At 40.3% G+C, this 24,425-nt stretch overlaps 1 protein-coding gene and 1 non-coding gene across 2 annotated transcripts; one reads left to right on the top strand and one right to left on the bottom strand.

Annotated features, from left to right (window-relative positions):
• Positions 1 to 6,602: 6,602 nt before the first annotated feature.
• Positions 6,603 to 8,141, bottom strand: LOC132039074 (uncharacterized). The gene is made up of 3 exons (XM_059429620.1): positions 7,629 to 8,141; positions 7,297 to 7,448; positions 6,603 to 7,182 (listed from the first exon to the last, which is right to left on the bottom strand). Exons 1-3 carry the CDS (start codon positions 8,139 to 8,141, stop codon positions 6,603 to 6,605), a joined length of 1,245 nt encoding a protein of 414 aa, XP_059285603.1.
• A 12,496-nt stretch (positions 8,142 to 20,637) lies between these two features.
• Positions 20,638 to 20,744, top strand: LOC132041299 (small nucleolar RNA R71). The gene has a single exon (XR_009410995.1). It is a non-coding gene; the product is annotated as a small nucleolar RNA R71 (small nucleolar RNA).
• The last annotated feature ends 3,681 nt before the right edge of the window (positions 20,745 to 24,425 follow it).

The raw sequence follows: 24,425 nt of genomic DNA, 5'->3' as shown, positions 1-24,425 counted from the left end.
TCTACCTCGAACCTACGGGCATGAACGCAACCGCACGAGAACAGGGAGTCGACAGATAATGTACTGAGTATGTAAGGCATAAGAGTAACATAAGCATAAGCATAAGAATCATAAACGAAATCTGGAACTCAAATGTCACTGACTGTCCACATAGATTTGTATGAACAAGTATCGGTAATTATGTGCATAAATCTGTATAACTGACAATGCTTCTGTGGGCTCATAATATGCATGCTCTCAACGATAATCATGCTCATGCATATAAATATAGGTCATAGTGCTGTGGAACGTTCAGCCCGATCCATATCCCATATAATAGTGCCGAGGAACGTACGGCCCTATCCATATATCATGTAATAATGCCGAGGAACGTACGGTCCGATCCATATATCATCATCAAAGTGCACCAGCTGATTAGGTGGTAATGCATATATAACGCCTATCCCTTTCCCCATACCCCATATACATATAATACATGCGTATATAACGCCTTCTGGTCATGAGTCAATATGCATATGTATATGAATGCAATGCATAACTTATATGTATACATAGAACATTCGGAGTGACATAAGGTCATATTATCTCCGATGGACAACCTTTGAGCTAACATCATTAACATAAGTAATCTTAAGACCCATGAACAGAAGGAACAATCATACGGGGTATAGGAGCATCAAAGACTGAAGTACTCCTAGTGCTTCTAAGAGTAGAGTAATATGGAAGCTCGTTCAATTTCTTATTGGCTCATAACATAGGATCATGCCAAAATGAAGGAAGAATAGCCTTAACATAACTTGAAGTGTATCTATTCATCCAATTTCTACTTCTTGAACTTGTAAGTCAACAATCAAGATAACATAGGCCTTAATTAGTCTATTTACCTCCTTTACTAACCATTTTAAATACAAAAAGAGCTTAACGAATTATGGACAACATTTCCCTTGTAAACTTAACAATCCTTCCACTTCCAATTTAATCCAACATCAACCACAATGTCAACAACAACAATGAAAACACTTACATATCAAGATATAATGAAATCCATTCCCAATCATCTCTTAAAACAACCCCAAATCACCATCTTACCCATCATGAACTTACCACTTTCATAAGTATCTTCTCTTTACTTAAAACCACTAAAACTCTTAGTAATTAGCTTAAGTACAAAGGTAGAAATCATTTACATACCTTGAGGGGTCTAAAATTCCAAGGATCAACTTCAACTCCAACTTCCCAAGCTTCACAACTTTAATGAAACCCTAGGAATCAGCTTCTCCTTCCCAAGCTCGGGTTTACGGGGCTCGAATCTTACCAGATCTCCACTAATATGATGGAAAGTACAAAAAGGAAGGTTTAAGGGTTTTATCTTGTCTGATAATGAGGAAAAATGAGGAATAAATCATGGGATCTTATATTTATAATTGGAACTAGAAAGTTCCAGCGATGCGGTTCAACGAGCGGTTCAACAACTCCATCGACTAGCGCCTGCAGATCAGAAGCTGCAGATATATGTTGATGGTGTGCAATGACGGGCCGTCGACATGTGTCGACGGCCCGTCGACGTTGATCGATGTCCGCAGTTCCGAATCGGTTCGATTGCTCGATTCGATTCGTTCAACTTTTAATCCTGTAAATTACGGGTGAATATCTGCTGGTACCTTTGTACACGGGGTAAGACACTTTTTATCTCCAAAACTCGGGCACGGGTCTCTATTCTAAAGGCATACCCAACTAGGAAACCATAAGTTCTCCTACGACGAAAACGAGAGGCGTAACACATAGGCTTGCCCTTATTTTCGATGCTATACACTTCGGATTGTTTGGTTGAGATCACTCTAGGACTTTTATCGGGTTGTAATGTAGGCTTGGGGACGGAAATGGTACATGTTTGGATATTAGTGACTCACCCTCCTTCACACTAAACTATTTTTGCCTTAATTCGACTTTGCTCTCCCTCTCTTTATTCCTTTGCTTTCGGTGTGGTTTCATCAACTTATTTCAAATTGCTATTTGAAAAAAAAAATCTTTTCTGATTTCTCTTTGTTTTGCCTCTTTTATTTTTATTTTTTATAAGTACTTACACAACTACTTAATCAACCACACCGATTTCTTTACTAAGTAACTCGCAGCACCCCCAACTTACGCTTTCACACACGTTTCACCCCAACTCAGGCTTTTAGCCTCATTCAATCAATTCTTAGTGTCAAGGAGGGAACATGTGCAAACAATGGGATATTTTCAAACAAGGGTATGGGCTGATTACGGCTAGTCAAGAAAAAGGCTTTAGACTCAAAAGGGGAGACTAATGATAATATTCATGGACTGGGTCGGCTTTTAAGGCAAAATTGGCTTCAATATTCACATAAAGAAAGCCTAGAATCATTTCAACACCCAAAATATCCTTATTAATTAAGCACGACTAACTGGGCAAGTTCTAGATTGCAGATGTAAATACATGAGCATATACTAACAACTTACTCACATAATGGCATAAGGATTTCAACTTACCAAAACTGTCTAAGCGATCATTTATCTTACATGATACCCTCATAATCATCATTTCATGAAAAGAACCAATCACGCCAATTCGTAGCTACTCCTAAGCATGCATGTAAATTTGAAGGGTTCACCATTTTTAACAAAAACAACACAAACATGCCGTAAGTTACAAGAGTACTACCATATAAGTCAAAACTACTCTATTATACCTAAACACTACCTAAACATGCCAGGTTCAACATAAAATAAGCCCCTTGGGAAAAGAACACACGACAAAGAAAAGCCGAGGGCTCCTAAACATATGTATACAGATAACCAACCCCCATCCCCAACTGAAAAACTGGGCACTGTCCCCAGTGCATAAGTATAAAGGAAGGGTAGGGGTACCTGGGGCGCACTAGGCACTATGACCATCCGCCTCAGTCACCACTATCTCAGCACCAATAGCAATAGTCTCACCGCCAGTGGTATCACCAGTAAGAAGGGCAACAGTAGCCGAAAACTCTGGTGTGGTGCTACTCGATGATCACTCCCTAGGCCTGCTCGTCCTGTCTCAAGGTCGCTCTATCATGGACTGCAGCTTGGCTATCTCAATCTGCTCTATCTCGTCGAGATCCGACTGGTCATGAACAGCAGTATCAAGCACCTGTCCAGAAGGAGTCTCGGACGTCACCACTTTCTTCCCCTTATCCCCGGGAAGCAACTCATTATCTGGTACTAAGGTCACCATATCGATTAATACATCAAAGTCCTCATCAATGGCCTCAGCCTGCTCCACAACAACGACTAGTTCATGAGCCAGCAATGTCTGCATATCTGCCTTGAGCTAATCCAGCTCAACTCTAAACCCACTGACATTAGCCCCTCCTGGGCCTTAACACTCTATCGCAGTGAGTCTAGTCTCAAAACCATCTAACTGGGTCTGAAATAGCTCATATCAGTCCCTTCACCGATGCCTCCATCTGTCTTGCCAATATCCTAGACTAAACATCATCCTGATGAGCCTTGATCGCAACTTCCAGAAATTCTCTCTTGTTATGGCAAAGGTATTAGCAGACTATGGCTGAGTGGATGAAGGAGTGGCGGCTGGTCGTTGCACTGATGCTGCAGCAAAAACTGTCCTCGCGATAAGAGGTGCAGTCCTCGTAGACGGAGGTGCAATCCTCGGGGAAAGAGGTGTAGCAGTGCTCTGCTCAGCCGCGGTGGATGGTATTGTCTCAGTATCAGGAACCACATCAGTGGGAGGTACCGCAATGGTCACGTCTTCCGTGCTCTCATCCTCGGGCTTTACATCGGCCTCTTCTTGGCCTGTTGGGAAATCCTTTATCGGCAGATTGGCCTTGGCATCCTCCCGTCGGGTCTTTCTGATATCATAATAGCAAGTGGGTTCCTGACAATGATCTCAATGGGGATGTTCGGAACATTTGCCTGCCGACATAAATCAGTGATAAGGCATGGAAATGGCAGGGACGTGGCATTTTGTAGTGCTCTCTTCCGTATCTCCTTAGCGATCAATTCCCCAGTATTCAATGGATAACCCGACATGATTGCCGTAACTGTCACTACCCGGTACAAAGTAAGTGCGTTTTCACTCTTAGTTGGCATAATTCTGAACCGGTCCACATTCCACCAAAATTTTGCTATGAGGGTCAGTGAGATCTTAAGGACTTTGCACTTCTTATGGAGCCATGGTGGGTCGGCCCTAGCAATAACTGAAGCAACCCACTCAATCACAGACTGCATAGCCCTCCGATCAATTTTGTCTCTAGACTTAGCTATGGCTGCCCTAGGGGGACCGACATAATTCTCGCCAAAATAGTGCCTATTTATTGCCTTGGCGGAAATGTCGACTTTTACCTTCCTCACCACTATCTCATCAGGCCTCGGGACATTCTTCTTAAGTTGATTGGGCTTTCTGACGCAATCCACATAGGCATCGTAGTTTGTATAAAATTCCCTGACAGGACAATACTTCCCCTGAGGTCGACTGAAAACTCCTAGCCCATAATGCTAGAGTGTCTCTCTAATCTGAGGCTGATCCTCCAAATCACAAAACCCGATACGCCTCTCCTCAAAGATAGGGTTGCCCCCTTTTTTTGACCCATCAATCCCCTTTTCGTATCGCTCCTTTGCACCCTCTACCGAGAATAATAGGTCATCCTCCATTTTTTAGTACAGAGCTCAGCCCGGTTGCACTCCCTAGCACTATCATTACTAGAGTCAACCTTAGCATCGAACCCGCTTGTAGTAGCAGACCCCTCATCACCAAATTCGTTATCACTAGATCTATTACTCTCGAACCCTTTATTACCGGATCTTTCATTCCTAGACCTTTCATTGCCGGATCTTTCATTCCCGAACCCTTCATTCTAGGACCTTGAATTGCTGGACTCCGATTCAGATGAGTACTCCTCCTCTTCAAACTGGGAGGAGTCCTGCGGTGATGGCGCTTTTTTTGCTTTGCTGGTGCTGGTGGTTCTCGATCTCTTGGGAGGCGGGGCAATCACAGCTTCTTCATTAGAGTTTTCATCACGAAGCTGGGTGGTAATGTTAGCTCTGCCCCGACCCCTCTCTTGAGCAGGTTTGGAACCACCACCCCTCTTTACTGGTTCTTTGGGCCTCATACATGTTCTCACAAATGCATAACACATATGAGAATGTGCAGAAATTAAGGCATAAATTTGTAAAGTGATTTTGAATACATGTATACACTTTCAGTTGTGTATCCCATACTTGAGAAGTATGGGGTGTACTTTGAAGTACGGCCTAAAAGTTACCTCGTACTTGAAAGTACGACTTAAAGGTACGACCGCACTTTGAAGTGCAGGCCATACTTTTAAGTCGTACCTTACATGTCAAAAAACAGTGAGTTCCTTAAAATTCTTCTGATGTACAAGCAAGAAGTACGGGGCGTACATCAAAGTACGGCCCGCATTTTTGTTCGTACATCAAAAACCATATAAAACTTGACTCCCTTCGAAGCGATACATAACTGCACATTCAAATTTAACACGCTATCAGGACATGGGTTACTTAGACTTCACCCAATGCACTCATTCTTTGTTTACCTTGGTGACTCATCGAACGTTTGGCGGGCATAACAATTTTGGACTTCAAAAATAAAGTCGTCTATTAAAACGCCTACCGACTCAGTAGAGGTTTGATTATACTAGCCTCCACGAGTCTGTGCATTACACAATACCAAATTCCTACCCCCAACTCAATTCAAAACCAACCTACTACAGTTATCATCTCAACCCTATGGATAGCAACAATCATATCCTCCCATAATCAGAAAAAAAAATCAAAAATAGAGAAAAAGAAAAAAAAATAAAAAAAAATTGGGGAAATTGGGAAATAAAACAAGAAGAAATAAAAGTTACATCAACATACCTGGATGTATTCTCGGATGATTAGGTAACAAAGATTACAGTAAAGCAAGAAAGCAATTTTTTTCGCAGTTAACATATGAGAGTTAGGGTTTGGTGGATTTGGGGGAGAAGAGTGGGTGTATTGTGAGTAAAGGAGATGGAGTTAGTGGGGTGTTGATGGTGGAAGGTCGTGGGTTGATGGTATGGAGAAGAAGAATGGTTGTGGAGAAAGTGGGGAAAGAAGAGGGAAAGCCGTATCTATTAAAATTCGACTGTTTAATTTTCGCGAAAAGTACAGCCCGTACTTTGAAGTACGGGAGTACTTGGAAGACATACCTAGGGTGGCAATTTCCAGTGATCACCTTATTTTACGTTTGAGTTACGGGATGAAAGTGTGTCTCGTACTTTGAAGTACGGCCTGCACTTCCTTCCTGTACCTGGGGTGGCAATTTCCAGTGAACACCTAATTTGAACCTTGAAGTGTGGGTTACAAGTGCGGCCATAATTAAAAGTACGGGCCGTACTCTTTCCAAAAAAAATTTGTCTTCAACTGTTGCATCCTATTTCGCCTATGTTTTCCTGCACTTTTCATCCTGCACCAAAACAAATGTTACCCTATACTAACACTATCTAAGCTACAAAAATAAAATAAAAACAACACAGAAGTAAATTTGGGTTGCCTCCCAAGAAGCACTTGATTTAACGTCGCAGTATGAGGGTGTCACCAATTTACTCCTGGTCAGTATTCTCTGGGTCAGCATTCGTTCCCAGATGCTTCAACCGGTACCGATCAACAATTCTATCCCCATCAATGCAACCATTGCAGTGCTTCACCCTCTGCCCGTTCACCTTAAATGTCCGATTTCCATCTTCGGACTTCAATTCAATCGCCTCCTGGGGTGAAACACTTACCACCTCAAAAGGACCGGAACGCCTTGATTTTACCTTGCCGTGCTTTGACTTCAATCTAGAATTAGATAGCAGGACCGGATCGCCCTTGTAGAATTCCCGCTTCAGGATTTTCTTGTCATGATACTGCTTCATCCTATCTTTATACAATGTTGTATTCTCATAGGTCTGGTACGACTTCAATTCATCAATCTCATTGAGTTGAAACAACCTGAGTTTGGTCGCTTCTTCCCAATCTATGTTCAATTTCTTCAAGGCCCACATGGCCTTATGTTCAAGTTCAACTGGCAAATGACAAGCTTTACCAAAAACTAGCTTGAAAGATGAAGTCCCAATCGGAGTCTTGAGAGCAGTCCGGTAAGCCCATAGAGCATTATCGAGCTTGCGGGCCCAATTAGTTCTATTTGCATTCACCGTTTTAGCTAAAATACTCTTGATCTCTCAATTAGAGACTTCAACTTGCCTACTCGTCTGAAAATGATAAGGTGTTGCCACCATTTAATTGATGTCATACTTTTCCATCAATCCTGCGAAGGCTATATTGCAGAAGTGAGAACCACCATCACTGATTATAGCCCTCGGGGTACCAAATCGAGTAAATATGTTCTTTTTTAGGAACCCCATGACACTCTTGGCTTCATTATTAGGTAAAACCACTGCTTCTACCTATTTCAACACATAATCCACAGCCACCAAGATATACTTCATTCCACAAGAGCTTACAAAGTGCCTCATAAAATCAATACCCCGGACAACGAACACCTCCACTTTCATTACAAAGTTCATAGGCATCTCCTGCCTCCTACATATACTCCCTTATCTCTGACACTGATCACAAGACCACACCAATAGATTTGCATCATGAAAGAGAGTAGGCCAATAGTAACCGCATTCAAGAACTTTAGCAGCAGTTCGGTTACCACTATGATGACTCCCAACTGTAGAGTAATGGCATGCCTTTAGAATTGCCATCACTTCACTCTCAGGAACACAACGCCAAATGATGTTATCAGCGCATGTTTTGAACAAATAGGGCTCGTCCCAGTAGTATTGACGAGAATCCCGCAAGAACTTCTTCTTTTGATAGGACTTGATCTCCTCTGGAATTATACCTGCTACCAAATAATTGGCAATGTCTGCATACCATGGTGCCACCTCCATTGATACTACCAACACCCGCTCATCTGGAAATGCATTATTAGTATCTAGCACATCTGAAGGTTTTTCGGCTTCTTCAAGCTGAGAGAGATGGTCAGTAACCTGATTCTTAGTTCCCTTGCAGTTTTTCATCTCGGAATCAAACTCTTGCAACAGCAGCACCCATCGGATCAGTCGCGGCTTAGCTTCCTTCTTTTCCATTAAGTACCTCAATGCAGAATGATCTATGTACACCACAATTTTAGACCCCAACAGATAGGCTCGGAATTTTTCAAAAGCAAAGACTATAGCAAGCACTCCCTCTTGCTCGGTACTTTCTTTTGTGTAATTCATACGAAATTTGTCTTCACATTCAATGCTTTTCTAACATAATAGATAGGGTGCATGATTTATTATGTCTCTAGCCAAGCACAGCACCGATAAGAAAACCGCTCACATCACACATCAACTCAAACGGTAGAGACCAATCAGGAGAAACAATAATAGGAGCTATGGTCAAATTCTCCTTCAGTTCATCAAATGCCTTTCAGCACTTCTCATCAAATTCGAGCTTAGTTTCTTTTTAAAGAAGCTTACATATCGGGTTGGCAATTTTTGAGAAATCCTTGCTGAAACACCTATAGCAACTAGCATGTTCCAAGAAACTCAAAATGTTGACACCCTTAAGTTTTACATTTCAAGATAGGTGGAGATTCTTGAAATCACATCAGATCTTTCAAGTAAGATCAACCTCAATCCCCTTTTAAGAGATTTTATGCCCGAGGACGATCCCTTCCTTCATCATGAAGTGGTACTTCTCCCAATTCAGCACCAGATTAGTCTCCTCACAGCATTTAAGCACTCGACCTAGATGGTCAAGACAATAATCAAAGAATCACCAACAACTGAGAAGTCATCCGTAAAGACCTCAAGAAAGTCTTCCATCATATCAGAGAATATCGACATTATACATCGCTGAAAGGTAGCCTGTGCATTGCAGAGTCCGAAGGGCATCCTGCTGAAAGCGAATGTCCCATAAGGGCAATTAAATGTCATCTTCTCATGATCCTCAAGCGCGATGTTGATATAATTGTAGCCCGAATACCCGTTCAGGAAGCAATAGTAAGACCGCTGTGACACCTCAGACATTTCATGTCGTTGTGCTGTAGATAGACTAACGTGAGTCTAGAAAGTACATGAAGTCCCTACAAGTGGGGAAGGATACTTAATAACTCTAATTAAGATTCCAAAGACATTTGATGCAAAAGAAGAAAGCTCGTCGGAGAAAGTTATGGTAAAGTCTTGTTTGGGAGAATTTCACATCGTTTAAGTTAAGCCTTGCTTAGAATCACTTTGAGGAAGAGATATAAATCCCCTTGGATGGTTAATGAAGTATTATACAAATTCCAAGAAAGTTTCATAAGGATTGGAGGTCAAACGAATCAAGTGTGGAGAGGCCCTCTAGGGTTGGTAGAAGTCAAGAAATCTTTTGGTATTGAAGTTGGGGTTTATCTCAAGTGAAGCATATGCAACCAAAGTTCATCCTTATGTGATCAAAGGTGAGTTTCACGTCTATTTCATGTTATTAAGAGTATTTGAGTGGTTGAATGACTTGGATGAGAAAGAAAAGTAGAATATGAAGCTCAAACATGGGTTTAATGATATTCTTGAATAGTAACTTGACTTGAGTCATAGTTTTTGGTGTGCCCTGAGTATAATTTTGTTGTGGATGATACTAATGATGTTGAGGAAGTATTATATATAGATGAATATGGTATTATGTTATAGCTATGGTTATGGATGACTTTGAAAAGGAGTTTTGAGGATTGAACAATGTTTAACTTGACGAAGTCTATTGGTTATGGTATTATGGATGTTGCTATTGATGTTGGGAGTTGTTTAATTTACGGAGAAAGAATTGTTGAAACAAAGGAAATCACAAAATTTGCCAAATTTTCGTTAGCTTTTGGTCGCTTTAGCTTAAACTTAAGCGTATCTTCAATTATCTAATTTTAGTGTGAAATTCTATTAATGTAGAGTCGTGAGCTTGGAAGGAGAACGTTCAGTTGCTATGGAGACACAAAGGTATGTTAAGGCTAGTCCCTTTCTTTCAAAGGCATGACTCATGTAGTAAGACTTTCTCCCTATATTTCCATGACCTTCTTACATCCCAAAAGTTGAAAGTTAAAGATTTTTAACAGCTTCTTATGAGAAAAGAGATGAGATGTTTTCTACGATGATTATGATGATGCGATCTTAATGCTGAAAAGTTTAAAAAAAAAAAAAGTTCCAAAACATGATTGCAAAACGTTGTGAGATAATTGAGCTTATCCTATGATTTTCTTGATTTCACTCATTGTTAAGCTCACACCTTATGTTACTTGTTCCTTCATACGGGCGAGATGTGTGTGATGATTATTATTCTATAAGGTAATCGGAGGTATTGGCTTTTACGAAAATTTCACTCCGATCATTGAAAGAGCTAGCATTATTTAATTGCGCTCACTTGCATGCTTATTTTTATATATGATTATACCAAAGAAATAAGGCACTAGTTGGCCGGGCGGACACACCGCTACGCTTGGCGTAAGTGGGCGAAATCTTTTATAGATGATGATAGTTTGCGCCGGGCCTAATTGGGGCAATTTGATTGACCACTAGTGGGCGGTGTGAGATGACTATCCCAGACACGGGCTAGTGATGATATATGACTTAGATAGCTTACTTATATATATGTGTGTCATGATGTGGTTTTAAAAGTAAAAGTTAGCATGCATAGTATTCGCCTTAAGAGGCAATCATATGTGCAGGTTATCTCTTTATCTCATGTTCCTTATCTCTTTATTATATCATTATCCATGCCTTACATACTTAGTACATTACTCGTACTAGTGTCCTTTCTTGTAGACGCTGCATTCATGCCACCATAAAAAAGAAAAAGCGTAGACGGAGTAGATGGTCCAAATTCCTATGAGCTTATTAAAAAAAAACTTGCACAGAGCACTCCGCATCATCTCAAACCAATAGGTCGTTCATGTAGGTACTTTCTTTTGTGTTTATATTTAGGGCATGGCGGGGTCTGTCTTCCGTCTTCAGATTTCTTCATTTACTTTTAGTACTCTAGTTATAGGCTCGTAGACATATGTGGGTAGTAGATATCTTATGATCTCTTTAGTGCATGTCTTATATATCATTTTGTAGCCTTGTGGGCTTGTACATGGTACACATATGTATATTTTGGAGGAGTGATTGAAGATCATTTCATGTTAAGCTTTGTTTGAGAATTGTGTTGATCTAAGTTGAATATGATGATGAGTATGATGAGTGGTGCTCGGTAGGCTAGCTCCGGGTACACGTCATGGCCCTTTAGCTGGGTCGTGACAAAAGTGGTATCAGAGCAGTTCGTCCTAGAGTGTGTCTACGAGCCGTGTCCGGTAGAGTCTTGTTTATGAGTGTGAAGCGCGCCACACGTATAAACAGGAGGCTGCGGGGCATTTAGGAATGATTGACCTTCCTTCTTATCATAGATCGCACGATAGAGCCATGATATAAGAATTTCCTTTTCCTTAACCGTGCACTATGTATTCAATAAAGTCTATGAAAGGAAAAGCTACATCAACCCGTGAAAGGGCAAGACTGTGACCAAAAGAAGGATTGAACGGGAGTCACCTACGGGTATGGCGGAGGGCGAGTCCCAAAGTAAGGTCCTTTTTCAGTTCTCTCATACTTCGCCCACTCCAAAGGAGCAAAGAGGAGCCTCAACTTTAGCTGCAGCACCCCCAGTTCCTCTATTAGATTCCTCGGTCCAGGAGATGAGACAGGCTATCCTTTTGCTGACCCAGTTAGTAGCCGCTTAAGCTCAGCGCTAGGGTGCGGGCTATGGTGATAGGGGTTGGAGAAAGAGGGTCAGGTCTTCAGGGTTCGACCGTGAGTTCGGAGGTGCCCCGAGCCAGCAGTCCTCTAGGCACTCAGCTCGTTCAACAGCTAGTGCACCTTTACAGTTTCCTGGACCCAGGGTTGATAGATCCACTTGTTTTGGGCCAGTTCAGAGTTCTAGAGCTTTCAGTTCCCAGAACAGGGGTGATTCAGGCCAGATGAGATTATTTATACCACGATGTACTCAGTGTGGTAAACCACATTCTGGACTGTGCCGCGTGGGTTCGGATGTTTGTTATGCATGTGCTCGGCCAGGCTATATCAGGCGCAACTGTCCATCGATGCGTGGTAAAGATAAGATTCGGCCCATGGGATTAGCAGTTAGCTCTTCATCATCAGTACGCCCTCCGAGACAAAGCTTGCAGGCCGAGGCAGAGGTAGAGAGGGAGCATCCAATTCGAGTGGTCCTCAGCACCGCCTTTATGCACTAGCGGGACCACAGGATCTTGAGTCTTCCCCTAATGCTATCACAGGTATATTATCGGTGTCTTCTTATGACATATATGCATTGATTGATTCAGGGTTTATTATGTTATATATATATTACTCCTGATGTTACCGACCGTATTAGGGTGAAACTTGAGCCAATCAAACATTTTGAGGTGTTTATACCTATTGGTGACCCCGCCATAGCTAGAAGTATGATTTATGAGTAAGTAAACCTCCGTGAAGGGAGTTGAGTAACATAATGCACGGAGGTGATTGACATAATGCTTAGAAGAAAAAAATGAAATTCTAGAAAGGGTGTTCCGGTACAACTTATGACACTTACTTTCTTTTATAGTAATCGACTACCCTGTGTTCTTTGAGTTGTATGTCATATGTGTTTCCATATATGGCCTTCTAAGGCATGAGATGTGTTTTTTGGGCTGTGTGCAGGTTTGGGATGGTAAGATTTACAGTGTCGAAATTTTTCCAGGAACCTAAGGGAAATTGTGGGAACTTTCGGTAGGATTATGGCGAAAAGAAAGAAAGGGCCCAGCAGCGAGTGATTAGAGACGAAGTTAGTTGTCAAATGCGGGATAAATTTAGCAAGTATGTATTAAGCAAAAAGGAACGAAGATTAGGTCAGGATAGAATAAGAAGCATGAGAAGGGAAAATGATATGCTTGGATACAGAGATAAGCATTCCAAAAGAAGTTGCAAGTTAGAAGAATTCGACTAGCCCTTTTATGCTTTGGAAGATTGATTTATGAAACGAACTTGATGTATACGTATAGGCTAATGCATGTAGCACTGATTCAGATTACTAAGTTAGACTTCACACGATGATTATAGTGGGAGAAAAATTTTCATGTCATTATGAGCCAGCCTTATTGACCTCGGTGATACCTCGAGGAAATGGATCAAAAGAGATGTGTTCACAAAAGCTCCTTGCCTAGCAATTGGTTGACCTGATGACCGCAGTAGTATTCTATGTTATAGTTCAGGTTCTTTATCCAGGAATTTACTCGAACGGTTACATGACAGGAATTTGTTATTACTGATATGAACGGAAGCGAAAACAAGATAAGATTGATCAACGAAACCAAAGAACGATAAGTGACGAATGCTCAGTATGTGTGATGAGTGTAGTAGGAAAAAAAAAAGAGAAAAGATAAGAAAGAAAGACATGTCGGAAGTAGAGAAGGAAGGGCAGAAGTGAGGCAAATATAAGAAAGGTCTACTAGAGCAATAACCTGATAAACAGAGGGTGGAAGAGAATTAAACCCTGTGGATATTCTAACACTAAGTAGGAATGTTAATAGGTGTCATGGATTGATTGAAATTTTGAATCGTGATGTAAGAACGGTGTGGCTAATTAAATTATTACAAGGAATATGGAACCATTTGTTGAGCAAGATATCTTATGCATGAAAGCCGAGTTTACACGACATACCTCCAAAGAATTCTAAAAGGACCATGTGTCACCCCTTATTAATACGTTGAGATAGCAGAGTACAATACTCCTATGGCAGTGGGAATCGGATCGGAGAAGAGTATGGAAGGATTGACATTGAACCTTAAGTTACAGTGTTGAAAAGAGAAATCAATGGTACTTTGAAATATGCATATGACTATTGTCCTATGAATGAAATCATTTGAGAAAAAAGATTAGAAGTAAGAAGAAAGAGGAAATAAGGTTTGATTGGGAATGATCAATGGACTGATTTTATATGTATGTTAAGACAGTAACAAATGGAATTTGCATCCCTGGTGAGTTACAAGGTAAAGGTCTCAGAGAGAGATTATTGAAAAAAAGTGAGCCGAGAGAGGGCGAGTTTGTGGACGATCCGGCATAGGGAGCATAGAGTGGTTATAAGCTACATCGATGGAAATGATAAATATGCAAGATGATCTATGGGTCTAGATAGAATTAACTAAAGAAACATTGGGGTGAAGGCATTCCCACATGGTGAATAGTTGTAGCAATTAGACAGTAATCTAAAGAGACAATCAAAGAAGTAGTCTTCGACATTCCGAGGCAATGTGGCAGTCGGAGACGTAAGAATGAGATGATGCAAGATATGGGCCGTAAAATGGAAGAGGGGTGAAGAATACAACATGGAAGTTGTACAACAATAAGGTAGATTACGAGACAGAGTTAAAGGATGGGCATATAATGGAAAAGCGGTACTAACCTTAAGAAGATACTTCGCGTAAGTATTAGGGCTTCTATCCAAGCGTAAGATAGATAAGAATGAAACAGTATTTCCATACAACAAGGGCCCATGCGAATGATTTAATAATGAGGATATACAGGCGATGAGTGTAAGATTAGGATTGGGGGAAAAGTGAATAATGGACTAAGACGAGAAGTCAAGTAAAATAGCCACCGCAAGCTAGTTATATGGATACGAAGTTCCAATGTCGCATACCAATTGGGGAAACATTGTACAGGGAAAGCCTCAAAGGTTAAAAAAAATAAAAAAAAATACCCCAGTCAGAATGTCTTTGTTAAGAGAAGGATGTGGGTTGGCAATAGAAGAGGATTGAAATGGAAATGAACTATTTGAAAGCATGCGAATACTTGACGGTAGCAACCTACAATGAAAAAGAACAACTGTGTATGATTATTTAGGAGAAAGTTTATGGGGGATATAAGAATTTCAAGCTTAGAGTATTCAAAACGTAGAGGAATTAAGGTCGCGTCGCAAAGTGAATGGAGTAAGATGGATCTAAATGAGAAATTGAAGGTGAAAGGTGGTGATGAAAAATATAATAAGGAGTAAGTTTGTGTAAGACAATTTCGTGGCACTAATCAAGAATAAGGATGGATCTAAAGCTGAAATGGATGTTGCAATTGTAAGGAATCATATAAGCTATCTGTGGGAGTTGTCAGGCTAAGATACTCAGTTCTCTATTGATGCCTGAAGATCGATACATTCCGAGAGACTTGGGAAATATTGGTCATCCTAGTAAACCCCCCATTTTATGATAGATAAGCGGATAGAGTTCATTTTCTAACTTCCTAAGGCATGCTATGAACACGTATGTTAGACCTTTAAGGAAGATGAGAGACCTGTTAGGGTGTCTTGGGATTGATATATCCAGATGGTCGTATGAAGCTTGCAAGAATGGGAGAACATCAAACTATTAGAATGTGGAAATTTCATCTTGAAGAGATTTATGAAGATTATTAAAAGACTCTATGAGAAGTTCTTACCGCCCTCCCAAATGGCTTCGGGGTAGTGAATTAAAAATTAAAAAAAATTTAAGCATGATGAAGGTATTATGAAAGAACACAGAAGTAAGAGATGAATTGGGAAATATAAGATGATATGAAGTGTCCGTATTTATTTCCATCCCCAGAAGAGGTTCAAGACGAGACGCCATTGTCCTCAGGTATGTAATGCTTTCCTTGATGCTTTTTGGTCGTGTGTGGCCATGCTTTATTGCCGTTGTTGTTGTAGCCCTGTGAGGCGATGCTAGTTTGGGTTCTTTGTGACAGGATGGTAGTGCCATATTACAGGGAAAACTCTGGCGAAATTTTCGTAGAATCTCCGAGAACCTAACATTCGAGGACAAATGTTCCTAAGGGTGGGAGAATGTTACACCTCGGACATTTCATGTCGTTGTGCTGTGGATGGACTAAAATGTACATGAAGTCCCTACAAGTGGGGAAGGATACTTAATAATTCTAATTAAGATTCCAAAGACATTTGATGCAAAAGAAGAAAGCTCGTCGGAGAAAGTTATGGTAAAGTCTTGTTTAGGAGAATTTCACATCGTTTAAGTTAATCCTTGCTTAGAATCACTTTGAGGAAGAGATATAAAACCCCTTGGATGGCTAATGAAGTATTATACAACTGCCAAGAAGGTTTCATAAGGATTGGAGGTCAAACAAATCAAGTATGGAAAGGCCCTCTAGGGTCTGTAGAAGTCAAGAAATCTTTTGGTATTGAAGTTGGGGTTTCTCTCAAGTGAAGCATATGCAACCAAAGTTCATCCTTATGTGATCAAAGGTGAGTTTCACGTCTATTTCATGTTATTAAGAGTATTTGAGTGGTTGAATGACTTGGATGAGAGAAGAAAGTAGAATATGAAGCTCAAACATGGGTTTAATGATATTCTTGAATAGTAACTTGACTTGAGTCATAGTTTTTGGTGTGCCCTGAGTATAATTTTGTTGTGGATGATACTAATGATGTTGAGGAAGTATTATATGTAGATGAATATGGTATTATGTTGTAGCTATGGTTATGGATGACTTTGAAAAGGAGTTTTGAGGATTGAACAATGTTTAACTTGAAGAAGTCTATTGGTTATGGTATTATGGGTGTTGCTATTGATGTTGGGAGTTATTTAATTTATGGAGAAAGAACTGTTGAAACAAAGGAAATGCTGCCCAATTTTCGTTAGCTTTTGGTCGCTTTAGCTTAAACTTAAGCGTATCTTCAATTATCTAATTTTAGTGCGAAAGTCTCTTGATGTAAAGTCGTGAGCTTGGAAGGAGAACGTTCAGTTGTTAAGGAGACGCAAAGGTATGTTAAGGCTAGTCCCTTTCTTTCAAAGGCATGACTCTTATATTACAACTTTCTTTCTATATTTCCATGACCTTCTTACTTCCCAAAAGTTGAAAGTTAAAGATTCTTAAGAGCTTCTTATGAGAAAAGAGATGAGATGTTTTCTATGATGATTATGATGATGACGATCTTAGTGCTAGAAGTTCCAAAGCTTATGATTACAAAGACGTTGTGAGATAATTGAGCTTATCCTATGATTTTCTTGATTTCACTCATTGTTATGCTCTCACCTTATGTTACTTGTTCCTTCGAGGTGAGATGTGGTGATGATTATTATTCTATAAGGTAATCGGAGGTCACCGACCTTACGTCACTCCGATGACTGTAGCTTTAATTGCGCTCACTTGCATGCTTATTTTTATATATGATTATACCAGGCCTAGTTGGCCGGGCAGACACCACTACGCTGGGCGTAAGTGGGCGGCTTATGGATGATGATAGTTGCACCGGGCCTAATTGGCCTGGCAGTCACCACTAGTGGGCGGCGTGAGATGACTATCCCGGATGCGGGCTAGTGATGATATATGACTCAGATAGCTTACTTATATATATATATATATATATATATATATATATATATATATATATATGTGTGTGTGTGTGTGTGTGTATGTGTGTGTGTGTGTGTGTGTGTGTGTTTCATGATGTGGTTTTAAAAGTAAAAGTTAGCATGCATAGTATTCGCCTTAAGAAGAAATCATATATGCAGGTTATCTCTTTATCTCATGTTCCTTATCTCTTTATTATATCATTATGCATGCCTTACATACTCAGTACATTATTCGTACTGACGTCCTTTCTTGTGGACGTTGCGTTCATGCCCGTAGGTAGACGGTCCAGATTCCTAGGAGCTTATTCAGCAGATGCATAGAAGAACTCCACTACTCCGGAGTTGCTGTTCATTGGTACATTCTTTTGTGTTTATATTTAGGGCATGGCGGGGTCCTGCCCCGTCTTCATGACTTTCGGTACTCTAGTTAGAGGCTCGTAGACATATGTGGGTAGTAGATATCTTATGATCTCTTTAGTGCATGTCTTGTATATCATTTTGTACCCTTGTGGGCTTATACATGGTACACATATGTATATTTTGGAGGAGTGATTGAAGATCATTTCATGGTAAGCTTTGTTTGAGAATTGTGTTGATCTAAGTTGAATATGATGATGAGTATGATGAGTGGTGCTCGGTAGGCTAGCTCTCCGGTTACCCCTTATGGCCCTTTAGCTGGATCGTGACAACCGGCCCGCTAGCCGATCAAGCATTTGATCAATAAAAGGTATAGGGAAGTGTTCCTTGCAAGTAGCAGTGTTAAGCTTGCGATAATCCATGTAAACTCTCCTACTTGTCACAGTCCTCATCGGAATCAGCTCATTCTATGCATTGGGCAACACTGTGATGCCGCCCTTTTTTCAAAACACATTGAACTAGGCTCACCCATTTCTTTGTCGGCAATAGGGTAAACCACTCCAGTGTCTAACCACTTGATGATTTCTTTCTTCAAGACTTCTTGCATATTTTCATTCAGTCTCCTTTAATGCTCCACACTCGGCTTGCTATCCTCCTCTAACAGAATTTTATGCTCACAGATCCCATAAGGAATCCCCCGAATGTCTGCTATGGTCCAACCAATAGCACACCTATATTCATGTAATATCTCCATAAGCCTTTTGATTTGCTCCTCAGTCAGTAATGCCGAAACAATCGTTGGTAACATATTATTTGGACCAAGGAACTCAAACTTCAAATGTGATGAGTTGCTTAAGCTCAAGCTTCAGTGGCTCAATGATAGAAGGCTTTCTTTGAAGGAGTTGTTCTATTTTCTAGATCAATATTAAGCATCTTTGGGTGGTAAGAATATGAGCCCAACCCAACAAGAGAATTAACCGTTTCCACATATCCCTCCATATCATCAGCATCAAAATTTACAAGGATCGCAACAAGAGCTTGTCCCAAACTTTCCTCTTCCATCTTTAATTCCACAGCTTCATCAACAACATAAAAAAAAATCAATCACTGAAATGCTCTCGTAAGCACTTGTAAATTCATCCCCTTACTCACCTGAAAAGTGACTTCCTTATCATTGACTCGGAATTTTATTTCATTCTTTTTCGAATCCATTAGAGCTCTTCCCGTAGCAAGGAAAGGTCTCCCCAGAATAATAGGATTGTCCCGATCAATAGCACAGTCAAGAATCACAAAATCAACGGGCAACATAAATTTACCAACCCGCACAAGAACATCATCAACTACGCCAACCGGCCTATTAATAGATCTATTTGCCATTTCTAATCTCATAGTAGTCGGCCTTGGCATTCCCAAACCTGATTGCTTGTAGATAGCAAGTGGCATCAAATTTATAATCGCCCCATTATCACACAGAACACGAGTAAAATCATGGTACCCAACAGAACAAGGGATGGTGAACGCCCCAGGATCTCTTGTTTTCTAGATTGTAGTTGTTGAAATAATGGAACTCATAGTGTGAGTCAAACTCAGGGTTTCATGTTGCACCGTCTTCTCTTTGGTCAACAGGTCTTTCAAGTACTAAGCAAAGCGGCATCTCTCGACGGCATCAAAAATGGAAAGTTCGAGATAATAGTCGCTTGGTGATCATAAAATTTATCGAACTTAGCATTTTCCTTCTTCTTCACCAACCTTTAGAGGAAAGGGAGGTTTAGATTTGAAAAGCTGAGTCAAAGGGCGGAGAGCCCCTTTTACAGCCTGCTTGCTCTTATCATCAACCACCTTCGAACTTTCTAGAATATCAACAACTTTTTCTTCACGAGGATCCTCATCAACAATAATTGGTGCATCATACTGCACCTCCTCCTCTTCATGAATTGGCTCGAGATCAATACCTTTTTTTTCAGCACTTTTGAGTATTTTACCACTCCAAGTACTAATAGCAAACACACGGTCAACACTACCTCTCCCATTCTTCAGATTCAGAATAGTGGCACTAGGAAGTCCTCCCTTTTTAGGAGGGTGCCACTCTCTAGAAATATTACGCATCTATGAATCGAGCTTTTGAATAGCCGCTGTATGAGATCCCACTATCTCTGTTAGCCCGAATAACGTCTTTTCAGACTTGGTTTGATTTTCCAGAACCTTCTCAAGAATTGCCTTAACCCTAGAACTACCTTAATCATTTGACTGCCCTTTTGGTGGAATATATGGATTGGAACTCTTATTTCTGAAATTGCTATTGTTGTTGTAGTTCCCTTGGTTCACACCACCATAATTATTATTGTAGTTCCCCTAGCTGTTGTTGTAAGTACCTTGGCCCTGCTGAGGTCTCCATTGATTTTGATTTTGGTAACTCCATTGGTAATTCTGCCTTTGATAACCCCTTTGAGAGTTGTTCACATAGTTAGCATCTTCAACCTGCATAGGAGGTCCCTCTTGATATGGACCCTCTTGGACTAGGTACATCCCCTTCGGCATACCTGAGGCATCTTCACAAACATTTACCTTCTTGATCTGGTTCTCATCAAACTTCTTGGTCAGCAAAGAGATGTTTGTTGCAAGCTGAGCCAATGTCTGCTGAGTATACTGATTCTCCTTTACCATATTCTGGATCATAGCATTCCCATAGGGTACAATATCAGCATTGTTCGAGTGTCAAGCCTGATTGTGCGTAGTCAATCTGTTAAGTATGTTGGTAACTCGAGTGTAAGTTTTAACCATAAAACAGCCATCAGCTGCATTGTTCGCAATTGACTGTGTTATAGGATCCATCCCTCAGTAGAACTTCTCCATTAATATGTTCTTCGGAAAACCATGATTCAGAAATTTCTGCAGATATTCTTTAAATCTCTCCCAAGCTTCGTATAATTGTTCCCCCGATCGCTGCTTGAATTCATAGATTTTGTCAAGGATCTCAACCTTCTTGCTAGGACGATACCACTTATTGAAAAAGACTGCTACCATCTGCCCATGAAGCAATAAAAATCCAAGGCAGCTTCTCAAACCACGTTCTTACTTCTCCACCTAAGGAATATTTGAAAAGCCTCAGCCGAATAGCATCTTATGACACATTGTTTTGGATGTGATGAGCATATACATCCACAAAGTTCTGTAAATGTCATTGAGGATCATTCTCGGTAGAGTTTCGAAACTAGCCCTCAAGCTTCGATAACTGGTAGAGAGAGGAGTCAATTTTGCAACTAGTAACTCTAACCCGAGGATGAACAATCGCAAATACATAGTCTTCCTCTGGTACAAGATCAGCGAAGACATTCTCGTCACCCGTTTCATTCGCGTGATCATTCAATTTACCACCCTGGTTACTAGTTGCTGCCCGTTGGTTTCGCTGATTCTGACATGTTCACCTAATTCATAAGGAATGGCAAACAAGGTGTGATGGAATAAGAAACAGAGTTCAATCAAAGCAAACACTATTTAGTAATTTCAAAACCGTATTCCCCGGCAACGGCACCAAAATTTGATACGCTCAAATTATACCTTTGATTAGCGTAAAGAGGACGATGTCAAATATAGTAACCCAACAAGTTTGGGGTCGAATCCCACATGGAATAAGGTGTGAATAAGTTACTAAAATTGTAGAATTCTTAATTTAGGTCTAATGTCTTTACTCCGATGATTTTTGTAGAAAGTTGGTTGTTTATGACTAATTGCTAGCTAATTGCTTTGTATTGTAATATATGGTAAAAGAAATGTTACGCCTTGGAAAATTTCCAGTTAGTGTACAGTGAATAGGTTAACGAAGGGCATGACGTATACGATGTTTTGATAAGTAAGAAATGGCATTTGATGACCCTCAACGAGATTCCAAAGACATTTAAGGTAAGGAAAGAAAGTTGTTAAGGAAAGCAAGTCATATGTTGTGTGTCGGGCAAGATTTATGAGTATCGAGTTGATGATGTTTTAATGATGCTTTGAGGAAGAGTTATAATGTCCCTTAGATTGGTATTGCGGTGTTAAACAAGTGCCAAAAAGGTTTCATAAGAATCGGAGATCAAATGAGTCGACGAGAACAAGTCTCGGATAGCTGGACATTATACAGCCAGACATACTGGCCGCATAAAATACACGGACCGTATGTCCAGCCGTAGGTTCAGCCCAGAATGGCACACCTCACTGGACCAAACATACGGTCTAGACATACGGCCAGTAAAAAAATATACGGACCGTATGTCGGTCCATATGTTCTGGTCGGGACTAAAATTGTGTTATTTAATAAGGATCCAAGTCTCATTTATTTCATTTCACCTTTCACTCCCCTTCTCTCTAAAACATCTCTCTACATTTCTCCCACAAGATTTCAAGAGAAATTAGTGTTCAACTTCATCAAACCAAGTGAATCAAGTATAAGAAACCCATTAAAGTTCATCCAAACAAGAAATCCAAGTGAAGGTGAAACTAGGGCTTTGCTCAAGGGAGGTGTTTGCACCCAAGTTTCATTCCTACACCTTCTAAGGTAAGTTTTATAATGTTTCCATGTTATTTAAGGTATTTGAAAGTTGAAGCACTTCGATTGTAGAAGGAAATAGAAAATGGGTCATAAACGTAGGAATAGAGTCACTTGTGAGTAAATGTTGGGATTGAGTCATGATTGTTGATACATTATTATTATAATCATGTTATAAACGATGTTGAGAACATGAGATAGATGTCGTATATGAAAGAACGTAATTGTGTGACATGAACATGAATATGGATGAATTGAAGTGAATTGAGAAGTAAGGATAATGTAGTTGAATGAAGGCTATTATGATGATGTAGTGAGTGTTATTATTGATGTTTGGGAGTTGATATATGATATGTAGGAAGTCGTATAAATAAAGGAGATGCTGTCCGATTTTCTCTAGCTTTAGTCATGTATGTTAAGTCATCGATTTTCTAATGATAGTATAACTCTAATGAAGGTAGAACGTGAGCATTGAAGAAGAACGTGCAAGTGATAGAATAGTTGAACGGAAAGGTATGTAAGGCTAACCCTTCTTTCATAAGGCATGGTTCTTTGGCCAATTATCTATCATTCTATGAGCCTACGATATTCTCTAATGATCCTATCTATAAAAGCTACTAAGCTTATAATTCTCGATATGATATGATTGTACTTAGTTCCTTATGTGACGAGTAATCCTTTAAGAAAAGATTTTATGAACGACGATAATAATAATGCTAAAGATGCTTATGAGCTTATATGTATATGTGCCCATGTGTGGCTACTATGAAACCCGGAGCCTATGTGGCCGGGTAGAATGTATAGATATGTATGTATATATATATATGTAATGTGCGCACACCACTGCAGTTGGGTACGGGTAACACTGGGCCTTGGTAGGGCCAGGTATGTATGACACTGAGCCTTGGTAGGGCCAGGTATGTAAAACACCGAACCTTCGTGGTCGGGTATGCTACATAAATGATATGTATATGACATCAATATGAGTACGAATATGCTAAGTATACGTAAATGCTATGTAAAGATTACGTATATGCAATGTATATGATATGAATATGAGAATGAATGGAAATATGAATACGAATACGAAAATGGTTACGAAAGGTAAATGAGTATGGATATGGATATATGTACACGGATACGTAATAGAATGGAATGTCCCTATGGAAAGCAAGTAAGTGCTATGACAATGATACTATTATCTCCCATCCTATGTTATTTCATATGTTGTCTATTATGCTTCCATATTGATATTGATCATGCTTTACATACTCAGTACATTCTTCGTACTGACATCCTTTTGTTGTGGACGCTGCGTCATGCCCGCAAGTGGCCAGGGAGATAGACTTGATCCATAGCTGCTTTATTCAGGGACTACATAGCGGAGCTCCATTTCAGTCGGAGCTGCAGCTTTTGGTATAGATTCTTTTGTGTACATATTTATGGGTACGGCGGGGTCTTGTCCCGCCTATATGATGTGACATATTCTTCTTAGAGGCTCGTAGACATGTGTATATGGTTAGATATGTTTGGCCTTGTCGGCCTATATTTTCGGGTTATTATTTTGCTAGCCTCGTCGGCTTATGTACATTTAATTGGGCATAGTTGTTAACGTGGATATAAATGAATTGTCGTCCAATGGGATTATCATGAATGATGAATGAAAGCATGATTTAGCTATGTGGCTTACCTAGATGTGATGTGAAAGTATGTTAAGGGGTGCCCGGGTGGGTTAGCACCGGGTGCCCGTCGCGGCCCTCCGGTTGGGTCGTGACAAAAGTGGTATCAGAGCGGTTCTGTCCTAGGGTATGTCTACGAGCCGTGTCCAGTAGAGTCTTGGTTTTGGGTGTGTTGCGCGCCACACTTATAAACAAGAAACTGCGAGCATTTTAGGAATGAATGACCTTCTTTCTTCATAAGAATCGTGCGATAGAACTATGATATAAGAACTTCTTGTTCCTTAACCGTGTGTTATGTATTTCAGAAATGCTTGTGAAGAGAAAGGCTACAGCAGCCCAAAAGGGCAAGACGGTGGCAGAAAAACTGGCAGAAAAATGGGCAGAAAGAGTACCGCCACAGGTAGTAGAGGAAAGTGAGTCCCAGAGTGCGGCTCAATCTCAGTCCCCCCGTTC

The sequence above is a fragment of the Lycium ferocissimum genome, chromosome 12 (genome assembly GCF_029784015.1).
Source record: "Lycium ferocissimum isolate CSIRO_LF1 chromosome 12, AGI_CSIRO_Lferr_CH_V1, whole genome shotgun sequence".
Taxonomy (NCBI): Eukaryota; Viridiplantae; Streptophyta; class Magnoliopsida; order Solanales; family Solanaceae; genus Lycium; species Lycium ferocissimum.
Note: the sequence above shows the minus strand (reverse complement) of the source record. Positions and strands in the feature narration are given on the sequence as shown.